Genomic DNA, 19,538 nt, shown 5'->3' on the forward strand with positions numbered 1-19,538 from the left:
GGAGGTTTCGCCCCCCGTCTCCTTTTCCCTCCCAGGGAAAATTATGTTAGGAGATTTCAATATATCCCGTCTTCAGTCATAACCTGTAAGCCGCCCAGAGTCTCCTTGTAGGGGAGATATCATAAAACAGAACAACGGGAGGGACCCTGGAGGTCATCTATTCTCATCCCCTTCATACCGTTTCAGACAAGATGGGCACCATAAAAATGTAACATACATAAAGACAAATATCTTATGCTTCTCTCTCTCTCTCTCTCTTTCTTTTGGGGGGGGGGCTAGTTCGTCGCAGAGAGAGAAGTGAAGAAAGTGGGAGGGGGTCTTTTCAGTTTTGGGGGGCCGCAGGTCAAGTGGGGGTTCAGGCCAGCCCTGGAGGGGGAGTATGGACTTCCTTTTGCCCTCCCCCCCCCAATCCGGGGTGGAGTAGGGCTGCAGTGGATGGGAGAAGGGGAGGCGGTAGCCCCACATCCAGCGAGGACTTGGGGGTCTCTTAGGCGGTTCATTGGGGAGACGTTGGGCGCTTTCACACACACAACACACACACGTGAGGTCACTGCCCTCCCAGCCCCCCAAAAATCTTCTGTCTTTGGCTCCTTTCCTGGCAAAGGGGCTGCCGGAGAGCTGGTTCTACCCCCGGCGCTGTGGGGTTTTCTAACCCACCACAAAATACAGCTAGCAGCTCGGTTTTGAGTTCAAGGATCGCTGTTGTGGATCTCAATGGGGGGAAAGTTATTTTTTCCCCTTTTTCTTAAGGGAATAGTTTTTTTCTTTCCCTTACATTGGTGTGGGTTTTTTTGCTTTCTTTTTTTGCTTTTTTTTATCTTTTTCCTTTTTTTCATTAATTATAAGTTTTTTCTATTTGACTAATATTACATTTTTTTTCTGTTTGGTTCATTCCACTCCACTTAATTGGATTAAGGTATAGAAGAACCTGAAGAATTCAAGCTAAATAGTCAAGACCTTGTTGAGGATCCAAACTTTGTCAAGGACCTTGGAATACTCATCTCTAATGATCTAAGTGCTAGAGCCCACTGTAATATAGCCAAAAAGGCATTAAGAGTTGTTAACCTAATCCTGCGTAGCTTTTTCTCTGGTGATATCACACTACTAACTAGAGCATACAAAACATTTGCTAGACCTATACCTGAATACAGCTCATCAGTCGAACTCATATCACGTATCTGATATTAACACAATTGAAAAAGTCCAGAAATATTTCACAAGAAGAGTTCTCCACTCCTCTACTCATTGTAGAATACCTTATGCCACCAGACTTGAAACTCTAGACCTAGAAAACTTAGAACTACGCTGCCTCCAGTCCGATCTAAATATAGTATATAAAATCATACATTGCAATGTCCTACCTGCAAATGAATACTTCAGCTTCAACCATAACAACACAAGAGCAAACAATAGATACAAATTCAAGGTTAATCACACCAAATTTGACTGCAGAAAATACGACTTCAGCAACAGAGTGCTCGATATTTGGAATACTCTACCTGACTCTGTGGTTTCTTCCCCAAATCGCAAAAACTGTAACCTTAGACTGTCTACTATTGACTTCACTCCCTTCCTAAGAGGCCTGTAGATTGGTGCATAAGTGCACCAATCATGCTTACCGTCCCTGTCCCATTGTTTTATTTTTCTTATAAGTATCTATCTCATGTATTCAAAACTATGTTTATTCTTATACCTGTATCTTGTAAGTGATTGACAAATCAAATAAATACTAAAATACTAAAATATCTGGACTTTGTGCTTGAGGTAGAAAAAAATGAAGTCTCAATTGGGATTTTCTGATTAAATGTGGGGTTTTTAAAAATAGAAATGTAATAAATTTAGTAAGAACGTATAATAGAAGTAAAAAATTGAGACTGTAATTTCACTTTGTATTTTACCGCGCCGAAAAACCTTTTCCTTTTCCTCCCTCCTTTCTCTCACATTTCTCCTCCCCTCCCCTTTCTCATTACCTCACTTGCTGTATTTTTCCTATTTTACACCATAATAAAATAATAATTAAGAAATAATTAAGAAAAACCATTAGAAAAAGGAGCCTTGTTTTAGCAGCGCTTCCTATTCCACAGCCGAGATATGCAAATTTCTAAGGAAAAAATGTTCATGGCGATTCAATTTCTATGTCCACATTTTTATATTGGCCATTTCTCCCCAAAATGAACCTTTGTATACTTTTTTTCTGCTGAAAGTATCAATTATTGCACTTTGAAATGATGGTCGGATGTTGAAATTGTCCGAGGAAAGGAGACATGGCCAAACTTTGTTCCAGGATCTCCATTGGGGCTGTTTTGCAAGGAAAAGGGGGATCCTTCCTTACCCCCAGAAAGAAAGGTGGAGATGCCTTCCCATTGGGGGCTGAGGGGGGGGAGAGAGAGACATGGGTTTCAAGGACAGAAAACGCTGTTTTTTTCTGTAAAGCCAAGAGATCCCTATGGAAATCCCCCCCCTGTGAGCGGGAGGGGGGCTGAGGAGAGGGTCCGGCTGGATTAGGAGGGATCCCTCTTCACCTCTTCTATCATGGACTCTCAACCGAGGGTTTTCCTGGCTTCCCTTCGGGTTGGGGGGAGTGTGCGACCCCAAAGTCCTGGCTGACTGTGGGGCTGTGCCTCCCCCCTTGTCCTCCAGCACAGCTGCTGGGGACTCCCTCCTCCAAGAGTGAGCGGCGGGGGGGAGGTTAGCCTGAAGGACCCCTCGAGCTCTGGCTCTATTTTGCCCATCTGGAGAATCAGCAGCTCCAGCCTGGGCGCCCTCTGGGCACTGCAGGAAGTCAAAGGGCATCTAGTCCGCCCCTCCAGGAGCACAGAGAAAGAGGGACTAAATGAGAATCATGGGAGGGGGGCGCAAAAGGGAGACCACCCTCCCCTCCAGAGTCAGCATTAATCCCCACTAGAATGCAGCCCCCCAAAACTGAAAGGATCCCCCTCCCACTTTCTCAGCTTCTCTCTCTGCGCCTAACTCAACTCCATCGGGTGAAGTCAAAGGAGACTCTGTCCGGAGACCGATGACGCTTCAGAAGGGAGGATTCCCATTGGTTCTCCTGTTCTTTCTGGACGCTCTATCTTCTGAACTAATATATTGTATATTCCGTTCTTTCCGATTTCCCGCCCCTCGACCCAAATGCAAAGGAATCCCCACCTTTCCTTCCTTCTGTGAGTCAGGAGGAACCCCTTTTCCTCGCAAGGCGGCCCCGAACAGAGATCCTGGAGTAAAATTTGGCCCTTTCTGCTCCGCTTCCGGCTCCTTTCCTCGGAGAACTTCCACAGGGGTTGGATTAGATGACCTTCAGGGTCCCTCCCAACTCTGTTAATCTGCTATCTTCCCACCCTCTCAAGCCGTATAAGAATCTATATATCTTTTTCTGCAGAAAAACAAAATATATAAATATGTAAAACAGGTTGGAAGGAACTTCGCTCGTATCAAAGGGCGGATCTGGAGTTTTTTCCCCAGGAATCTCCGCCTCTTTCAGCCTTGGAGCAGGAAGCGCCCCTGAATCAAAAGGCTCCTTTTTATTCTTCTTTTCACTCCTGAGACTCTCAGGGGAAGGAAATGCAGGTCCCCCCCCAAAGCCCCCCCTTCTCCACACCCCAAAAGGAACCGAGGAGCCCAGAAAAGAAACTCAGGAGCCGCTGGAGGTGACAAGGAGGGAAAAGCCACCATCTCAGGGGTGCCCCCCCCTCTGCCAAGGCTGCAGGACAAGAACTGCAGGCAAAGCGGTGCCTGGCTGGGCTTGGAGGGCAGGAGAAACTTTGGCTCTCGCCTGGGAAGCCTGGATGCCCGCGGCGGTTGCCAAAGGTGGCAGAGGAGATCTGGCATGCAGCCTCCCCAAGAGGAAAAGAGGGGATGGAGGGGATTGGGAGATGGAGAGAAGAATGGCCTTTCTCTGAGGGGAACCCCAGGAAGGCGCGGCTTCAGCCCTGACCGCCTCCTCAGAGGACAAAACACCCCCCAAAGGAGCCTCCGGATCACCAGACGCGGCGAAAACAGCACAAAAATCCTTGACTCACCTGGCTCCTTTCCCTGCTGCTTCAGGAGAGTATTGGGGGGGCTGCCCCAGAGGAGAGAGGGGGCCAAGCTCTCCTCCGGAAGACGAGAAGCAACGAGGGAAACTCTGGGGAGAGAAGAAGCATGGAGATCTGGAGGCAAACTTCCTGATGGAGGACAATCAGCTGGTGTAACTCCTGGCCACCAGAAGTTGTGGGGGCTCCTTCACTGGAGGCCCTGAAGGAGAGACCGGGCAGGGCAGCCCCTTGTCTGGAATGCTGGAGGTTCTCCTGCCTGAACAGGGGGCTGAACTAGATGACCTCCCAGATCCCTTCCAGTTCTGTTCTCTTCTAACTGCAGGCTGTTCTCGGTTCTGCCAGTCAATAAAGCTCCTTTCTTAAGCAGCCTCCATTTTCTTCCCTTCTTGGACCTGATTTTTCTTTCATGGGGTAAAATAGGAACCCACAACTGGCAGGTGCAACCAAGGATATTGAATGTGGGGGATTCGCACAGCTGCTGCCCAAAGGAAGCGGGAGACATGGACACAAACATGTAGTTTTATATCAATATAAATATATATTTAACATTCACAGCAGAGAAGACAGTCAGGAACATCCTGAGGTAAAACTCAAACAGCCCAAATAAAAAAGGAAACGCCCCCTTTCCATCCACAGCAACCAATCAGAGCGCAGATCCTCTCAGACGGGAGCCCGCCCTCACTCGACCACAACGGGGTGTTTGGGACCTTTGTGCGCTTTCCTTCTCCAGCCATTAAATGAGATATTTTCACATTTAAAGGGTTCAAAAGAAAAAGACCCAAAATGACTTTGCTTTTGTCCATTAGATTGAATTGTCAGGCTGGAATGGTTTCTTTTTTTAAATCTTGCATTGGGCTAAAAAGACCTCAGCCCCCCCCCCCTTTTTTCCCCTTCTACCTCAGACTTTCTTTTCCCCTCTCATTCTTCCCTCAATTTCCTATTATTATTTTTCTTTGTTTTGTATAATAAACAAATAAATTAGAAATAGTGCAGAGAAGAGCAACAAAGATGGAGGTTAAAAAATATTTTAAAAACTGGTTGCTGGAACTGGGTGTGTCTGGTCTGAGGAAAAGAAGGACGAGGGGAGACATGGTGGTATCTTCCAATATCTCAGGGATTTCCATAAAGATTTCTCTTTTTTCTCATCTCGATAAATATAGAAGCGGACCGAATAAAAGAGGTGGAGGTGGAGTTGCACTTTATAGATAAGAAATAACCAAACCGCTCTAGAAACGCCACAGAAGAAAGAGGAAAACCTCCTTCGAGGCATTTGGGTTCATATAAAAGGGGGGAAAGAAGCACAGACGTGGAAGCCTTTGTCTGACAGGGAGCCATGGAGAGGAGCCTTTCCCGAACCCATCATCCCCACCTTCCCCCTCCCATACGCTCCTCTTTCCCGCCCTTTCTACCATCCTGGCCCTTTACCCCAAGTCCACCAGGGGGCGCCCTCCGCCAAGGGAAGGGAACTCCAGGCGCTTCCCCATTGGGCCGCTGGAGGGCGAACGTCAGAGGCGGCGGCGAAGGAAGTGACATCACTGAGCCTTGCCTCTCTAGGACGTCGCACTTGCTGTCCTTAATCCCTGGGGCGCCGCAGGAGGTGGGGGGGGGGCTGCGGGAGAGTATTGCGGGGGGGACATCCAGGCGTGCCCCGGGTGAGGGTGCTCTTCCCGAGTCCCATGCTCCCCAGCCGCCCTTTCCATGAGAAGGTGGGGAGGGGAGAGTGGGCCTGGCGAAGGAGAGGAGAGAAGCCGGCCGAGGAGGAAGGAGGCAGGATTCGAAACGGGCTCCCCGAGAGCCCGATCCTGTCTCCGGAGGGCGGGAAGGGGGCGGCCACTCCAGCTGCCTCCTTCCAGGCCCTGCTCGGGGGCTCCTAGGCCCTGCGCTGGGAGGAGACGCTTGGGGCTCCCTGCAGGTTGGGGGAAGGGGATCCAGGGGCTGAATCCCCCTTTCTGATCCTGGGCGTTGGTTTTTCTCTCCCAGATCTGGAACCTCCGAGCCCTCGGCAGCCTTTGCAAACCAGGATTTCCTCTGCGGGGGAAGGAAGGAAGGAAGGAGAGCGGTAGACCAGCAGGGATCCGTCCTGCAGCCCCAGAAATGGTTCCATGAAGGAAGAGGCCCCTGGAGACCCCCCAGAGTCCCTGGAGCCCTTTGGAGTTGCTCTGCCAGAGAGAGGAAGGATGGAGACACCCCCTTTGGCCAAGGAGGGGAGCAGAAAAGGCCCCACGGCTCTTCAGCCTGGGAGCTGTGGGGAGAGCTGGACCAGAACCGGGCAGAAGGTCCTGCAGGAGGGAACCATCCTCCCTTCAGAAGTTCCGCCCTGGACCTCCATCCAATACCGGGAGGCTGAGGGTCCCCGAGGACTTTGCAGCCGACTCCATGACTTGTGCAGGCGATGGCTGAGCCCAGGAAAGCACAGCAAAGCCCAGATGCTGGACCTGGTGGTTCTGGAGCGGCTCCTGGCTCTCCTGCCCCCAGAGATGGAGGGCTGGGTGCGGGAGTGTGGAGCAGAGAGCAGCTCCCAGGCGGTGGCCCTGGCGGAAGGCTTCCTCCTGAGCCAGGCGGAGGAGCAGAAGGAGCAGCTCCAGTGGCAGGTGGGAGACTTTAGGGAGCTTGGAAGGGAATAAAGAGAGAAAGTGTTTGAATGCTTCACCCTCCTTCCCAAACTTCTCCCATGTTCATAATATGAGGCAATTCTCCAGTTCTTGTAGGACATTGTTCCATTGTTTTCTCACTCAGCCACACAGATGGATATTGGGGGCTTTGAGGTTGTTTTCTGAATATAAGAATCCACTTTATGTCGTGTGATGTACATTAATTCTGCTTCTTCCTTCCTCCTATTTGAAGTGCTGCACTGTGGAGATCAGAGATCCTGAGGGAAAGAAGAACCCATCAAATCCCCCTCAGGAGCTATTTTTCAGGAGGATCCCTTGGGAAGATCCAAGTCAGGACACCTCAGGAGGTAATGGAAGATCCTCCGATTCCCCATCTGTCTTCCCTTCCTCTCTTCTCTTCTATAGAATACCTCCTCCTATTTTGTTAATTATGCATTTTGAAATTATTTATTCCTTACAGAGAAACAAAGAATGAAGCTTTCTGGTTTTTATGAGGGAGATCAAACAGCGGTTGAACCTCCAAATCAAGTAAGAAAGGGAAAAGATATTAGATTTGTATTCTCCCTTCAGGAAGTGAAGCGGGTGTGCAGAGGGCTCTCTCCTTCTATTTTCCCCCTTGTTTGGCCTGGATTATTTTTGTGTTCTTCCACAACATGGAGAGCAGAATAGCAGGTTCAAGTTGCTGTCGGCCAGCATAGCTTCCTCTGGTTATCTTGTTCTGCTAGGTACTCCTCCAACTTGGAGTTTAGAAGAAGCAATTTTTTAAAAGTCCTTCCAGAAATAGGAATAAATGTATCACAGTGGCAGGAACTGCTAGAGACCCTTTTGGGGTTATTCTTTGACTTGGAATTGTGCAAGGCTAATGAAAAATAAATTCATTGCCACATTACAATTTTTAAAAAGCCTTATTTACAACCTGGAATTCAGAATTAAGCAAATCATATTAAAAAATAAAGCAGACTATTAAAATCCAAAGGGAGTGGCCATGTTGAGCATGTAATCACGGTACTTTGGGCTAGAAAATAATTTCCAATCCTCTGATTTGCGCCTCGATTAGGAGATCAAACATTCTCGCTTTGCAAAGGCTGAGAAATGACTTTCCCAGGAAATTTATTCTTCTTTGCTTTCTTCCTTTCAGTCAATGGCTCAGACTACTACGTCAATCAATTGATCCAGAAGTGGGATTACTTTACTGAAAGGCACTGAAGGTTTTGCAGAATCAATCAATCAATCAATTTGGCAAAACTTCCCCAAATATGTCTTCAGTGAAAGCAATTTTCAGCTTTGCCCATTTGCTCACCTAAAATTAGGCCTTGTGTGATCCACAGCCATTTAACTTAGTGCACATCTCAGCTTTGGGAATTTGGGAACAATGGCACAGAAGAATAGAGTTGGTAGGTAGATCTTATAGTCCAACCCCCTGCTCAGACAGGAAGCCCTATAACATTTCAGATAAATGGCTGTCCAATTTGTTCATAAACAACTCCAATGTTTGAGCACCCACAATTTCTGGAGCCAAGTCATTCCATTGATTGTTCCCACTGTCAGGAAATTTCTTTTACTTGTAGAATGGTTCTCTCCTTGAATAGTTTCCATCCACTGATTCATGGAACCCTGCTATCATGTCATTCCCTAGTCCTTTTCATGAAACTAGATATATCCAATTCCAGCAACCGTTCTTTATGTTTTAGCCTCCAGTCCACTAATAATAATTGTTGCTCTTATCTGCACTCTTTCTAGAGTCTCAAGATATTTTTTTACATCTGGCAAGAAAACTGGATGCAATATTCCAAGTGTGGTCTTACCAAGGCATTATAAAGTGGTACTAACACTTCATGTCATCTTGATTCTATCCCTCTTAATGCAGCCTATGATTCTGTTAGGGTTTGTGGGGGACAACTGAAGAATAGTGCTGACTCAGGTTTAAGTGGTCGTCCACTAGGACTCCAAGATCCCTGTTGCAATTTCTACTGTTGAGCCAGGTATCACTATTCTATGACATTGCATTTGGTTTTCCTTTCCTAAATGTAGAACCTTACATTTCTCACTGTTGATTTTATTTTGTTAGATGAGGCCCAATCTGTCGATCCTTCTATATCTTGAGCTTATCTTCTGGAGTATTGGTATTCCTGTCAATCTGGTCTTGTTTGCAAATTTGAAGTTCCCCTTCTATCCTCTTGTCTAAGTCAATGAAGATGAACAGATCTTGTGAATCTTCCTGTTCTCTTCTTTTTTCCATGTCCAGGAGGGTCTGGTGTCCTTCGAGGAGGTGGCTGTGTATTTCTCTGAGGAGGAATGGTCTCAGCTGGATCCTGACCAGAAAGCGCTGCATTCGGAAGTCATGCTTGAAAACCATAGGAACGTGGTCTCTCTGGGTAAGAGTTTTCTAGTCTCCAGTCAAGAAGAGAGATTACAGTTATTTTATTTAAAAAACACTAATCAAATATCGTCTCCTGGAAGGAGGAAGGAAAGCATCTGGCCTTGTGATGCTCCAAGGAAGGAAAGAGTCAATGTCTCTTTGCTTAGATGCTTTCTGTGCCATTTCTTATCTGCATTTTTCCATTTCAATTTGAAATTCTGTTTGAGCGAAAAGGAGGAGGTATGCTCCAGGCATCCCCTGCAGGTCGTGTGAGAGGAGTGTGTTGTCCCCTGGAACCTCTCCAAATTGTGTGAGAACAGAACTTTCACGTTCAGGCCATGGAAAAGCACTCCCCCAATTCAATTCAAGAGCAAAGTCCTCATGCAGTGTGACTCAGAGCATTCTATGGTACAGGTAGTCCCTGAGTTACAAGAATTCACTTAGTGACTCTTCCATGTTACGACTCTTCCAAGTACTCCCCAAGTACTTGAGACCCAGTCCCGAAATTATGGGTGTTGCAGCACCATGGCTATTATTCACGCTTATGAATGAATGCAGAGGCACTGCTGTTTTCTAGATATTTTCAAAGCTTTCATGACTCATTAATATACAAATCATCCTATCTATATCACACCATTGTAGGCATGCAAACATACAACCTAATGGAATTTCTGAGAAATTCAGAAGGAAATTCACTTAACTTTCTACACTTTGATATTTTTCTCTAACCTTGTTATCATTTTCATTTCCCTTTTGTTTGAAGGTAATAATGGGCAGGAGAATCAAGATTCCTGTAAACTGTTCCAAGTGATTGGTGCTAAAGATGGAACGGAGAAGTTTGGAATTCAAATGGAATCCGAAAGCTTAGAGAGAAACCAGTCAAAGAATTGGAATCAGGAAAGCGCACCTTCCACTGATACTCCGATGCAAGATTTTCTTGCCCAACAAGAGAAAGTAAGGAAAAAATATACTGGGAAAAGTGTGAAGCTAATCAAAGCTGAAGTAGAAGTAAATGAACACTATTTAATGCAAAACCAAGGAGAAAATGCTATAAGAAGACACAATGGAGGAAATTACAATGGAACATTCATTCTTTCTCTTGGGAATAACTTCCTTGCATCTCAAAAAACAATTGACACAAAAAAGAAAGCTTATAAATGTTTGGAATGTGGAAAATGTTTTAGAACAAACAGGCAACTTACTTCCCATGAAAGGATCCACACAGGGGAGAAACCATATAAATGTGTAGAGTGTGGAAAGACCTTTGCTCAAAGAGGTAATCTTATTTCCCATAAGATGATCCACACAGGGGAGAAACCATATAAATGCATAGAATGTGGAAAGACCTTTGCTCAAAGAGGCAATCTTATTTCCCATAAGATGATCCACACAGGAGAGAAACGATATAAATGTATGGAGTGTGGAAAGACCTTTGCTCACAGCAGTACACTTACTTCCCATGAAAGGATCCACACAGGGGAGAAACCGTATAAATGCGTAGAGTGTGGAAAGACCTTTGCTCAAAGAGGTAATCTTATTTCCCATAAGATGATCCACACAGGGGAGAAACCATATAAATGCGTAGAGTGTGGAAAGACCTTTGCTCAAAGAGGTAATCTTATTTCCCATAAGATGATCCACACAGAGGAGAAACCGTATAAATGCATAGAGTGTGGAAAGACCTTTGCTCAAAGAGGTAATTTTATTTCCCATAAGATGATCCACACAGGGGAGAAACCATATAAATGCTTTGAGTGTGGAAAGACCTTTGCTCATAGCAGTACGCTTACTTCCCATGAAAGAATCCACACAGGGGAGAAGCTGTATAAATGCATGGAGTGTGGAAAGACCTTTGCTCATAACAGTGAGCTAAAAATACACAAAAGGATCCACACAGGGGAGAAGCCATTTAAATGCATGGAGTGTGGAAAGACCTTTGCTCAAAGAGATAACCTTACTTCCCATGGAAGAATCCACACAGGGGAGAAGCCATATAAATGCATGGAATGTGGAAAGACTTTTGCTTATAGTAGTGGCCTTAGTGGCCACAAAAAGATCCACTCAGGAGAGAAACCATATAAATGCATGGAGTGTGGAAAGACCTTTACTCAGAGCAGTACACTTACTTCCCATGAAAGGATCCACACAGGGGAGAAACCATATAAATGCATGGAGTGTGGAAAGACCTTTGCTCAGAGGGGTCATTGTATTTCCCATAAGATGATCCACACAGGAGAGAAGCCGTATAAATGCATGGAGTGTGGACAGACGTTTACTCAGAGCAGTGGACTTAGCAGCCACAAAAAGCTCCACACGGGAGAGAAACCATTTAAATGCATGGAGTGTGGAAAGACCTTTGCACATAACAGTGACCTAAGAATACACAAAAGGATCCACACAGGGGAAAAGCCTTTTAAATGCATGAAGTGTGGAAAGTCCTTTGCTCAAAGTGGTCATCTTATTTCCCATGAATTGATCCATACAGGGGAGAAGCCATTTAAGTGCATGGAGTGTGGAAAGACATTTACTCATGGCAGTAGACTTACTGTCCATAATAGGATCCACACAGGGGAAAAGCCTTTTAAATGCATGGAGTGTGGAAAGACCTTTGCTCAAAGTGTTTATCTTATTTCCCATGAAAGGATCCACACAGGAGACAAGTCGTACAAATGCATGGAGTGTGGAAAGACCTTTGCTTATAGTAGTGGACTTACTATCCACAAAAGGATCCACACGGGGGAAAAGCCTTTTAAATGCATGAAGTGTGGAAAGTCCTTTGCTCAAAGTGGTCATCTTATTTCCCATGAAATGATCCATACAGGGGAGAAGCCATTTAAGTGCATGGAGTGTGGAAAGACATTTACTAATGGCAGTAGACTTACTATCCATAAAAGGATCCACACAGGGGAGAAGCCATATAAATGCATGTAGTGTGGAAAGACCTTTGCTCGTAGCAGTGGACTTAGAAGACACAAAAAGATCCACCTAGGAGAGAAATCAGTTAAATGCACGGAATGTGGAAAGACCCTTGCTCATAGATGTACTCTTATTTCCCATTTAAAGAAGCCACACAGGAGAAGCCATATAAATGCATTGAGTGTGGAAACACCTTTACTGAAAAATGTAATCTTATTTCCCATAAGATGATCCGTATGGGAGAAGCCATATAAATGTGGAAAAAGTTTTGCTCAGAATGGTCATCCTACATCTCATAAAAGGATCCATACTTGGGAGAAACTGTTATGTCTCCTCTTGGAAATTCAAACAAACAAACAGAAAGCAGCCATTTCACAATCAAATCAAACTGAAGGAAATAACAAGATAACGACTGGCAGAAACTGTTAGGACTCCCCTTTGAAATTCAAACAAACAGAGAGCTCTTTGATGTAACGTCCTCATTCAAAATAATCATTTTGTTCCTGGCGAAATGTACCAGCTCAGCTGTGTCCTTTTATACCCATTAAGGCAACGTGCTAATTAACTGGCTTGCCCTTCAGATTGGCTTGCCCTTCAGATTAACGTTTCCTGGGTTCAGAGATGGAGGACTGGGTGCGGGAGTGTGGAGCAGAGAGCAGCTCCCAGGCGGTGGCCCTGGCGGAAGGCTTCCTCCTGAGCCAGGCGGAGGAGCAGAAGGAGCAGCTCCAGTGGCAGGTGGGAGACTTTAGGGAGCTCGGAAGGGAATAAATAGAGAAAGTGCTTGAATGCTTCACCCCTCCTTCCCAAACTTCTCCCATGTTCATAATACGTGGCAATTCTCCAGTTCTGGTAGGACATTGTTCCATTCTTTTCTCACACAGCCACATGGATGGATATTGGGGGCTTTGAGGTTGTTTTCTGAATATAAGAATCCACTTTATGTCGTGTTATGCCCATTAATTCTGCTTCTTCCTTCTATTTGAAGTGCTGCAGTGTGGAGATCGGAGATCCTGAGGGAAAGAAGAATCCATCAAATCCCCCTCAGGAGCTATTTTTCAGGAGGATCCCTTGGGAAGATCCAAGTCAGGACACCTCAGGAGGTAATGGAAGATCCTCCGATTCCCCATCTGTCTTACCTTTGCTTCCCTTCTCTTCTATAAAATACCTCCTCCTATCTTGTTAATTATGCATTTTGAAATTCTTTATTCCTTACAGAGAAACAAAGAATGAAGCTTCCTGGTTTTTATGTGGGAGATCAAACAGCGGTTGAACCTCCAAATCAAGTAAGAAAGGGAAAAAATACTAGATTTCTATTCTCCCTTCAGGAAGTGAAGAGGGTGTGCAGAGGGCTCTCTCCTTCTGTTTTTCCCCCTCGTTTGGCCTGGATTATTTTTTTGTTATTCCACAACATGGAGAGCAGAATAGTAGATTCAAGTTGCTGTCAGCCGGCATAGCTTCCTCTGGTTACCTTGTTCTGCTAGGTTCTCCTCCAACTTGTAGTTTAGAAGAAGCAATTTTTAAAAGGTCCTTCAAGAAATAGGAACAAACGTATCACAGTGGCAGGAACTGCTAGAGAACCTTTTTCTGGTTATTCTTTGACTTGCAATTGTGCAAGGCTAATGAAAAAAAAATAGTCAGTGCCACATTACCATTTTTAAAAAGCCTTATTTATAACCTGTAGTTCAAAAATAAGCAAACTGTATTAAAAAATAAAGCAGACTATTAAAATCCAAAGGGAGTGGCCGTGTTGAGCATGTAATCATAGTACTTTGGGCTACAAGATAATTTCCAATCCTCTGATTTATGCCTTGATTAGGAGATCAAACCTTCCCGCTTTGCAAAGGATGATAAATTATTTTCCCAGGGAATTTTCTCCTCTTTGTTTTCTGCCTTTCAACCAATGGCTCAGACTACTAGATCATTAGATACCTAATTCTAGCAACTGTTCTTTATATGTTTCAGCCTCCAGTCCACTAATAATAGTTGTTGCTCTTCTCTGCACTCTTTCTAGAGTCTCAAGATCTTTTTTATATCTGGCAATGAAAATTGGATATAATATTCCAAGTGTGGTCTTACCAAGGCATTATAAAGTGGTACTAACACTTCATGTCATCTTGATTCTAACCCCCTCTCAATGCAGCCTATAATTTTGTTAGGGTTTGGTTGGGGGGCAACTGTAGCATAGTGTTTACTCAGGTTTAAGTGGTTGTCCACTAGGACTCCAAGATCCCTGTTGCAATTTCTACTGTTGAGCCAGGTATCACCTATTCTATGCCACTGCGTTTGGTTTTCCTATCCTAAATGTAGAACCTTACATTTCTCACTGTTGATTTCCTTTTGTTAGATGAGGCCCAATCTGTCGGTCCTTCTATATCTCGAGCTTATCTTCTGGAGTGCTGGTATTCCTGTCAATCTGGTCTTGTTTGCAAATTTGAAGTTCCCCTTCTATCCTCTTGTCTAAATCAATGAAGATGAACAGATCTTGTGAATCTTCCTGTTCTGTTCTTTTTTCCATGTCCAGGAGAGTCTGGTGTCCTTCGAGGAGGTGGCTGTGTATTTCTCTGAAGAGGAATGGTCTCAGCTGGATCCTGACCAGAAAGCGCTGCATTCGGAAGTCATGCTTGAAAACTATAAGAACGTGGTCTCTCTGGGTAAGAGTTTCCTAGTCCCCAATCAAGAAGAGAGATTATAATTAGTTTTTTTTATTTAAAAAACACTAATCAAATATTGTCTCCTGGGAGGGAGAATGAAAGGATCAGGCCTTCCAAGGAAGGAAAGAGTCAATGTCTCTTTGCTTAGATGCTTTCTGTGCCATTTCTTCTCTGTATTTTCCATTTCTATTTAAACTTCTCTGTGGAGGCTGAAAAGAACAAAGTGCTTTTTTAAAAAAGTTTTTTATTTTAACAACAAACAAAAAATAAGACATACAACATAAAACATAAAAACATCATCCTTCTTCATAAATTTACAAACAGTGTATCGGTTGGTTTACCACTTTTTTAAGAACAAAGTGCTTTTTTAGGTCCTTCTCCCAGTCCAATTCAAGAGCAAAGATCTCATGCAATGTGACTCAGAGCATCCTAGGGTACAAGTAATCCCCAATTACAACAGTTCACTTAGTGACCGTTCCAAGTTATGACCAGCTCTCCCCCAAGTACTTCAGACCCAGTCCCGAAATTATGTGTGTTGCAGCGTCACGGCCATCGTTCACAGCAGAGGCTCTGCAACATTCGCCCTACTTATTCCCCCACCCAGTTTGGACTTATCATATTTTTCGGACTATAAAATGCCCACCACCCCAAAAGTGGAAATGTCTGTGCGTCTTATAGAGCGAATACGGGCCTGTTTTTGGCCTCCCAAGCCCTCCGCGGGTCCGATTTTTGCCTTCCCTGGCATCCAGAAGCACTTTGCCTCCGCCGGCTTCTGCGGCACCCATTTTTGCCCTCCCTGGCATTGGGGAGGCTGAAAATGGGATGCACAGAGGGTTTGTGGGACCAAAAACAGGCCTGTTTTTGTCCTGCAGAGTGCATCTGGATGCCGGGGAGGGCAGAAATGGGACGCGCGGGGGCCAATACCTATTTTTTTTTCTTGCTTTCATTCTCTAAATCTTGGTACATCTTATGATCCAGTGCGTCTTATAGTCCAAAAAATGTGGTACATTGTGATGATGTGGTGAACCATCATTTCCTTTACCTACTTCGGTGCATTTTCAAAAAAAAAAGAGGCCTAAAGTAGTGAGAGACACGTGAGATCACTAGTAGAAAATCTAGCACTATTGATCTCATGTAATCTCGCGCTACAGTGCTTTAGGCCTCTGTTCTCTGCTAACCAAGAACTGCACAAGATCCAGGGCAAAATGCTTTTCAAACAGAGGGAACCCTTCTTCATTTTCAAAGACTTTTGCCCTGGATCTGGTGCAGTCCTCAGTTCCTAAAAGAACACAGGCCTAAAGTACTGCAGTGTGAGATCAGGAGAGATTAGTAGCCTGATATCTTAGCGCTACTGGTTTCGTGTGATCTCGCACTAAAGTAATTAGGCCTCCGTTCTCTGCGAAATGTTCCAGATCCGGCCAAAGAGCCCTTGCACGCTGATCAGGCTTTGGGGCAGTGAAATAGCCATTCTTGAAGCATCCTAACCTTTCCAGTCTCAGTGCAGAGAGAGTTTACAAGGCAATGGGAGGCTTCAAGTAAAGGATTTCATTCCAAAATCTCATTGCTGGGATCGAGGAACAGACCAAGCAGGGGTTTCGTGGAGCAGCTGCTGCAGGGTACACCATGGAAGAAGGAGCTTGTTTCAAAATTGTTTCATTTCTCACAGGTCTCTGTTGAAATTAAGCCACCCCAATAAATCTCAAGTTTTCTCCTAATTTCTCCTTGGATGTTTCACCTAAGATTATTCCTTAACTCAAAACTGACTGAGTGAAATTTGCATATATATTGATAATTGTAAAGAAAGAGATGTTTTCGAGATATTTTCACAGCTTACATAACTCATGAATATAGAAACCATCATGTCTATATCACACCACTGTAGGCAAGCAAACATACAACCTAATGGAATTTCAAAGAACTTCAGAAAGAATTTCACTTGATTTTCTACACTTTGATCTTTTTCTCTAACCTTGTTATCATTTCATTTCTCTTTTGCTTTGAAGGTAAAAATGGGCAGGAGAATCGAGATTCCTGTGAACTGTTCCAAGTGATCAGTGCTAAAGATGGAACGAAGAAGTTTGGAATTCAAATGGAATTCGAAAGCAACCAGAGAAACCAGTCAAAGAATTGGACTCAGGAAAGCTTATCTGCCAGTGATGCTCCAATGCAAGACTTTCTTGTCCAAAAAGAGAAAATATGTAAAAAATATCCTGGAAAAAATGTGAAGCTAATCAAAGCTAAAGTACAAGTAAATGAACACTATTTAACCCAAAACAAAGGAGAAGATGCTATAACAAGACACAATGGAGAGAATTACAATGGGATGTTCTTTCTTTCTCTTGGGAATAAGTTCCTTACATCTCAAAAAGTGGTTGATGCAAAAGAGAAGCCTTATAAATGTCTTGAATATGGAAAATGTTTTAGAACAAGCAGACAAGTTACCATCCGTAAAAGGATTCACATAGGGAAGAAACTGTATAAATGCATGGAGCGTGGAAAGACCTTTGCCCAAAGAGGTAATCTTACTTCCCATGAAAGGATTCACACAGGGGAGAAGCTGTATAAATGCATGGAGTGTGGAAGAACGTTTACTCATAGCAGTGGACTTAGAAGCCACAAAAAGATCCACTCAGGAGAGAAACCATATAAATGCATGGAGTGTGGAAAGACCTTTGCTCAAAGAGGTAATCTTATTTCCCATAAGATAATCCACACAGGAGAGAAGCCGTATAAATGCATAGAGTGTGGAAGGACGTTTACTCATAGCAGTGGACTTAGAAGTCACAAAAAGATCCACTCAGGAGAGAAACCATATAAATGCATGGAGTGTGGAAAGACCTTTGCTCTGAGCAGTACGCTTACTTCCCATGAAAGGATCCACACAGGGGAGAAACCATATAAATGTATGGAATGTGGAAAGACCTTTGCTCGTAGCTGTACACTTATTTCCCATGAAAGGATCCATACAGGGGAGAAACCATATAAATGCACGGAGTGTGGAAAGACATTTACTCAAAGAGGTCAACTTATTTTCCATCAGGTGATCCACACAGGGGAGAAGCTGTATAAATGCATGGAGTGTGGAAAGACCTTTGCTTATAATAGTGGACTTATTATCCACAAAAAGATCCATACGGGGGAAAAGCAGTATAAATGCATGGAGTGTGGAAAGATCTTTGCTTATAGCAGTGGACTTATAAGCCACAAAAAGCTCCACACAGGAGAGAAATCATATAAATGCATGGAGTGTGGAAAGACCTTTGCTCATAAATCTAATCTTATTTCCCATAAAAGAAGCCACACAGGAGAGAAGCCATATAGTTGCATGGAGTGTGGAAAGACCTTTGCTCGTAGATATAATCTTACTTCCCATGAAAGGATCCACACAGGGGAGAAACCGTATAAATGCATGGAATGTGGAAAGACCTTTGCTCACAGAGTTATTCTTATTTCCCATAAGATGATCCACACAGGAGAGAAACCATTTAAATGCATGGAGTGTGGGAAGACCTTTGCTTATAGTAGTGGACTTACTACCCACAAAAAGCTCCACACAGGAGAGAAACCATTTAAATTAATGGAATGTGGGAAGACCTTTGCTCAAAGAGGTCATCTTATTTCCCATAAGATGATCCACACGGGGGAAGCCAGATAAATCCATGGAATATTGAAAGGTTTACTCAGAATGGTCATCTTATTTCTCATAAAAGGATCCACACTCAGGAGAAACTGCGTAGCAATAGCAATTCCACTTAGACTTATATAACACTCCATAATGCTTTACCACACTCTGAGCAGGTTACAAAGTCAGCATATCATCCCCAGCAATCTGGGTCCTCATTTTGGCAACCTCCGAAGAATGAAAGACTTAATCAACCATGAGTCAGTCAGGGTTGAACTCCCGGCTGTGGGCAGTTAGCCTGTAGTACTGCATTCTAACCACTGATCCACCATGTCTGTAGATTTGTATGTGTATGCATATTGTGCCTTTCTGATCCAAATCAGACAAGGTTGAATCCAACAAAATGAAACTTAATGTGGAGAAAAGTAAGATTTTACACCTGGGCAGGAAAAACAGATTACAGGAAACCTGGCTCAAAAACAGTAACTCTGATAGGGACCTTGGGAGTCCGAATGGATGATCACTTAAACATGAGTCACGTGTGTGCAGCAGCAGCCAAAATAGCTAATATAATCCTTGATTGTATAAACAGGAATAGAATCAAAATCACATGAAGTATTAATGCCAGTTTATAAAGCCTTAATAAGGCTACATCTGGAATACTGCATCAAGTTTTGGTCATCGCATTACAAAAAAGATGTTTAGATTTTGGAGAAAGTGCAAAGAAGAACAGCTAAGATGATTAATGGCCTGAAGACTAAAACATATGAACATTTTCAGGATTTGGGTGTGGCTAGTGTGCAGAAAAGAAGGATTAAGAGTGACATGATAGCAGTATTCTAATACTTGAGAGGCTGCCACAAAGAGGAGGGGGGCAATTTATATTCCAAAGCACCAGAGAGCAGGACAAGAAACAATGCATGTAAAATAAGCAAGGAGAGAAGCAACCTCAAATTAATGAGAATCTTTCTTACAGTGGAGACAATTAACCAGAGGAACAGCTTTCCTTCAGACATTGTGGTTGCGTCATCACTGGACATTTTTAAGAAGAGACTGGATAGTCACTTTTATGAAAGAGATCCTGTCGGGATATCAGTGGATCCTGAAATAGTATAGGATCTCCTGCTTCAGTGAAAGTGCGGATAGGCGCTCCAGCCGCCGAGGACTTGTACCGGGCTTAGGACTTCGGGCAACAGGGCTCTCAATTCTTGGATGGACAGAAGGAGAAAGTTGAGTCTGGGGGGGATGGGAGGTTTCTTTAAAAACAAAAAAGAATCTTGCGATTCACTAGTGGATCCAGAAGTGAATGAAAATCTCTCCAGCAACTTCCATCTTATCAGTTTG

The 19,538-nt window shown here is 44.1% G+C and overlaps 2 protein-coding genes across 2 annotated transcripts; both read left to right on the top strand.

Moving 5' to 3' along the window:
* The first annotated feature begins 5,579 nt into the window (after positions 1-5,579).
* Positions 5,580-12,249, top strand: LOC113454178 (uncharacterized). The gene is made up of 6 exons (XM_087918699.1): positions 5,580-5,686; positions 6,015-6,625; positions 6,879-6,993; positions 7,107-7,174; positions 8,892-9,021; positions 9,769-12,249. Exons 2-6 carry the CDS (start codon positions 6,137-6,139, stop codon positions 11,934-11,936), a joined length of 2,970 nt encoding a protein of 989 aa, XP_087774825.1. The 5' UTR covers positions 5,580-5,686; positions 6,015-6,136; the 3' UTR covers positions 11,937-12,249.
* Positions 12,250-12,532: 283 nt separating this feature from the next.
* Positions 12,533-18,463, top strand: LOC113450376 (uncharacterized). The gene is given in 6 exon segments (XM_087918700.1): positions 12,533-12,656; positions 12,907-13,021; positions 13,137-13,204; positions 14,443-14,572; positions 16,576-18,210; positions 18,213-18,463. Coding segments are annotated over 6 exon segments (2,178 nt in total). The 5' UTR covers positions 12,533-12,542; the 3' UTR covers positions 18,329-18,463.
* The last annotated feature ends 1,075 nt before the right edge of the window (positions 18,464-19,538 follow it).

The sequence above is a fragment of the Pseudonaja textilis genome, unplaced genomic scaffold (assembly GCF_049901715.1).
Source record: "Pseudonaja textilis isolate UNSWEBS1 unplaced genomic scaffold, rPseTex1.2 PTEXCTG209, whole genome shotgun sequence".
Classification (NCBI taxonomy): Eukaryota; Metazoa; Chordata; class Lepidosauria; order Squamata; family Elapidae; genus Pseudonaja; species Pseudonaja textilis.

Coding starts and splice junctions, on each gene's coding strand:
- LOC113454178 (XM_087918699.1), top strand. CDS start 6,137: ATGAAGGAAGAGGCCCCTGGAGACCCCCCAGAGTCCCTGGAGCCCTTT. Junction 6,626..6,878: donor AGGAGCAGCTCCAGTGGCAG/GTGGGAGACTTT, acceptor TCCTATTTGAAG/TGCTGCACTGTGGAGATCAG. Junction 9,022..9,768: donor TAGGAACGTGGTCTCTCTGG/GTAAGAGTTTTC, acceptor TTTTGTTTGAAG/GTAATAATGGGCAGGAGAAT.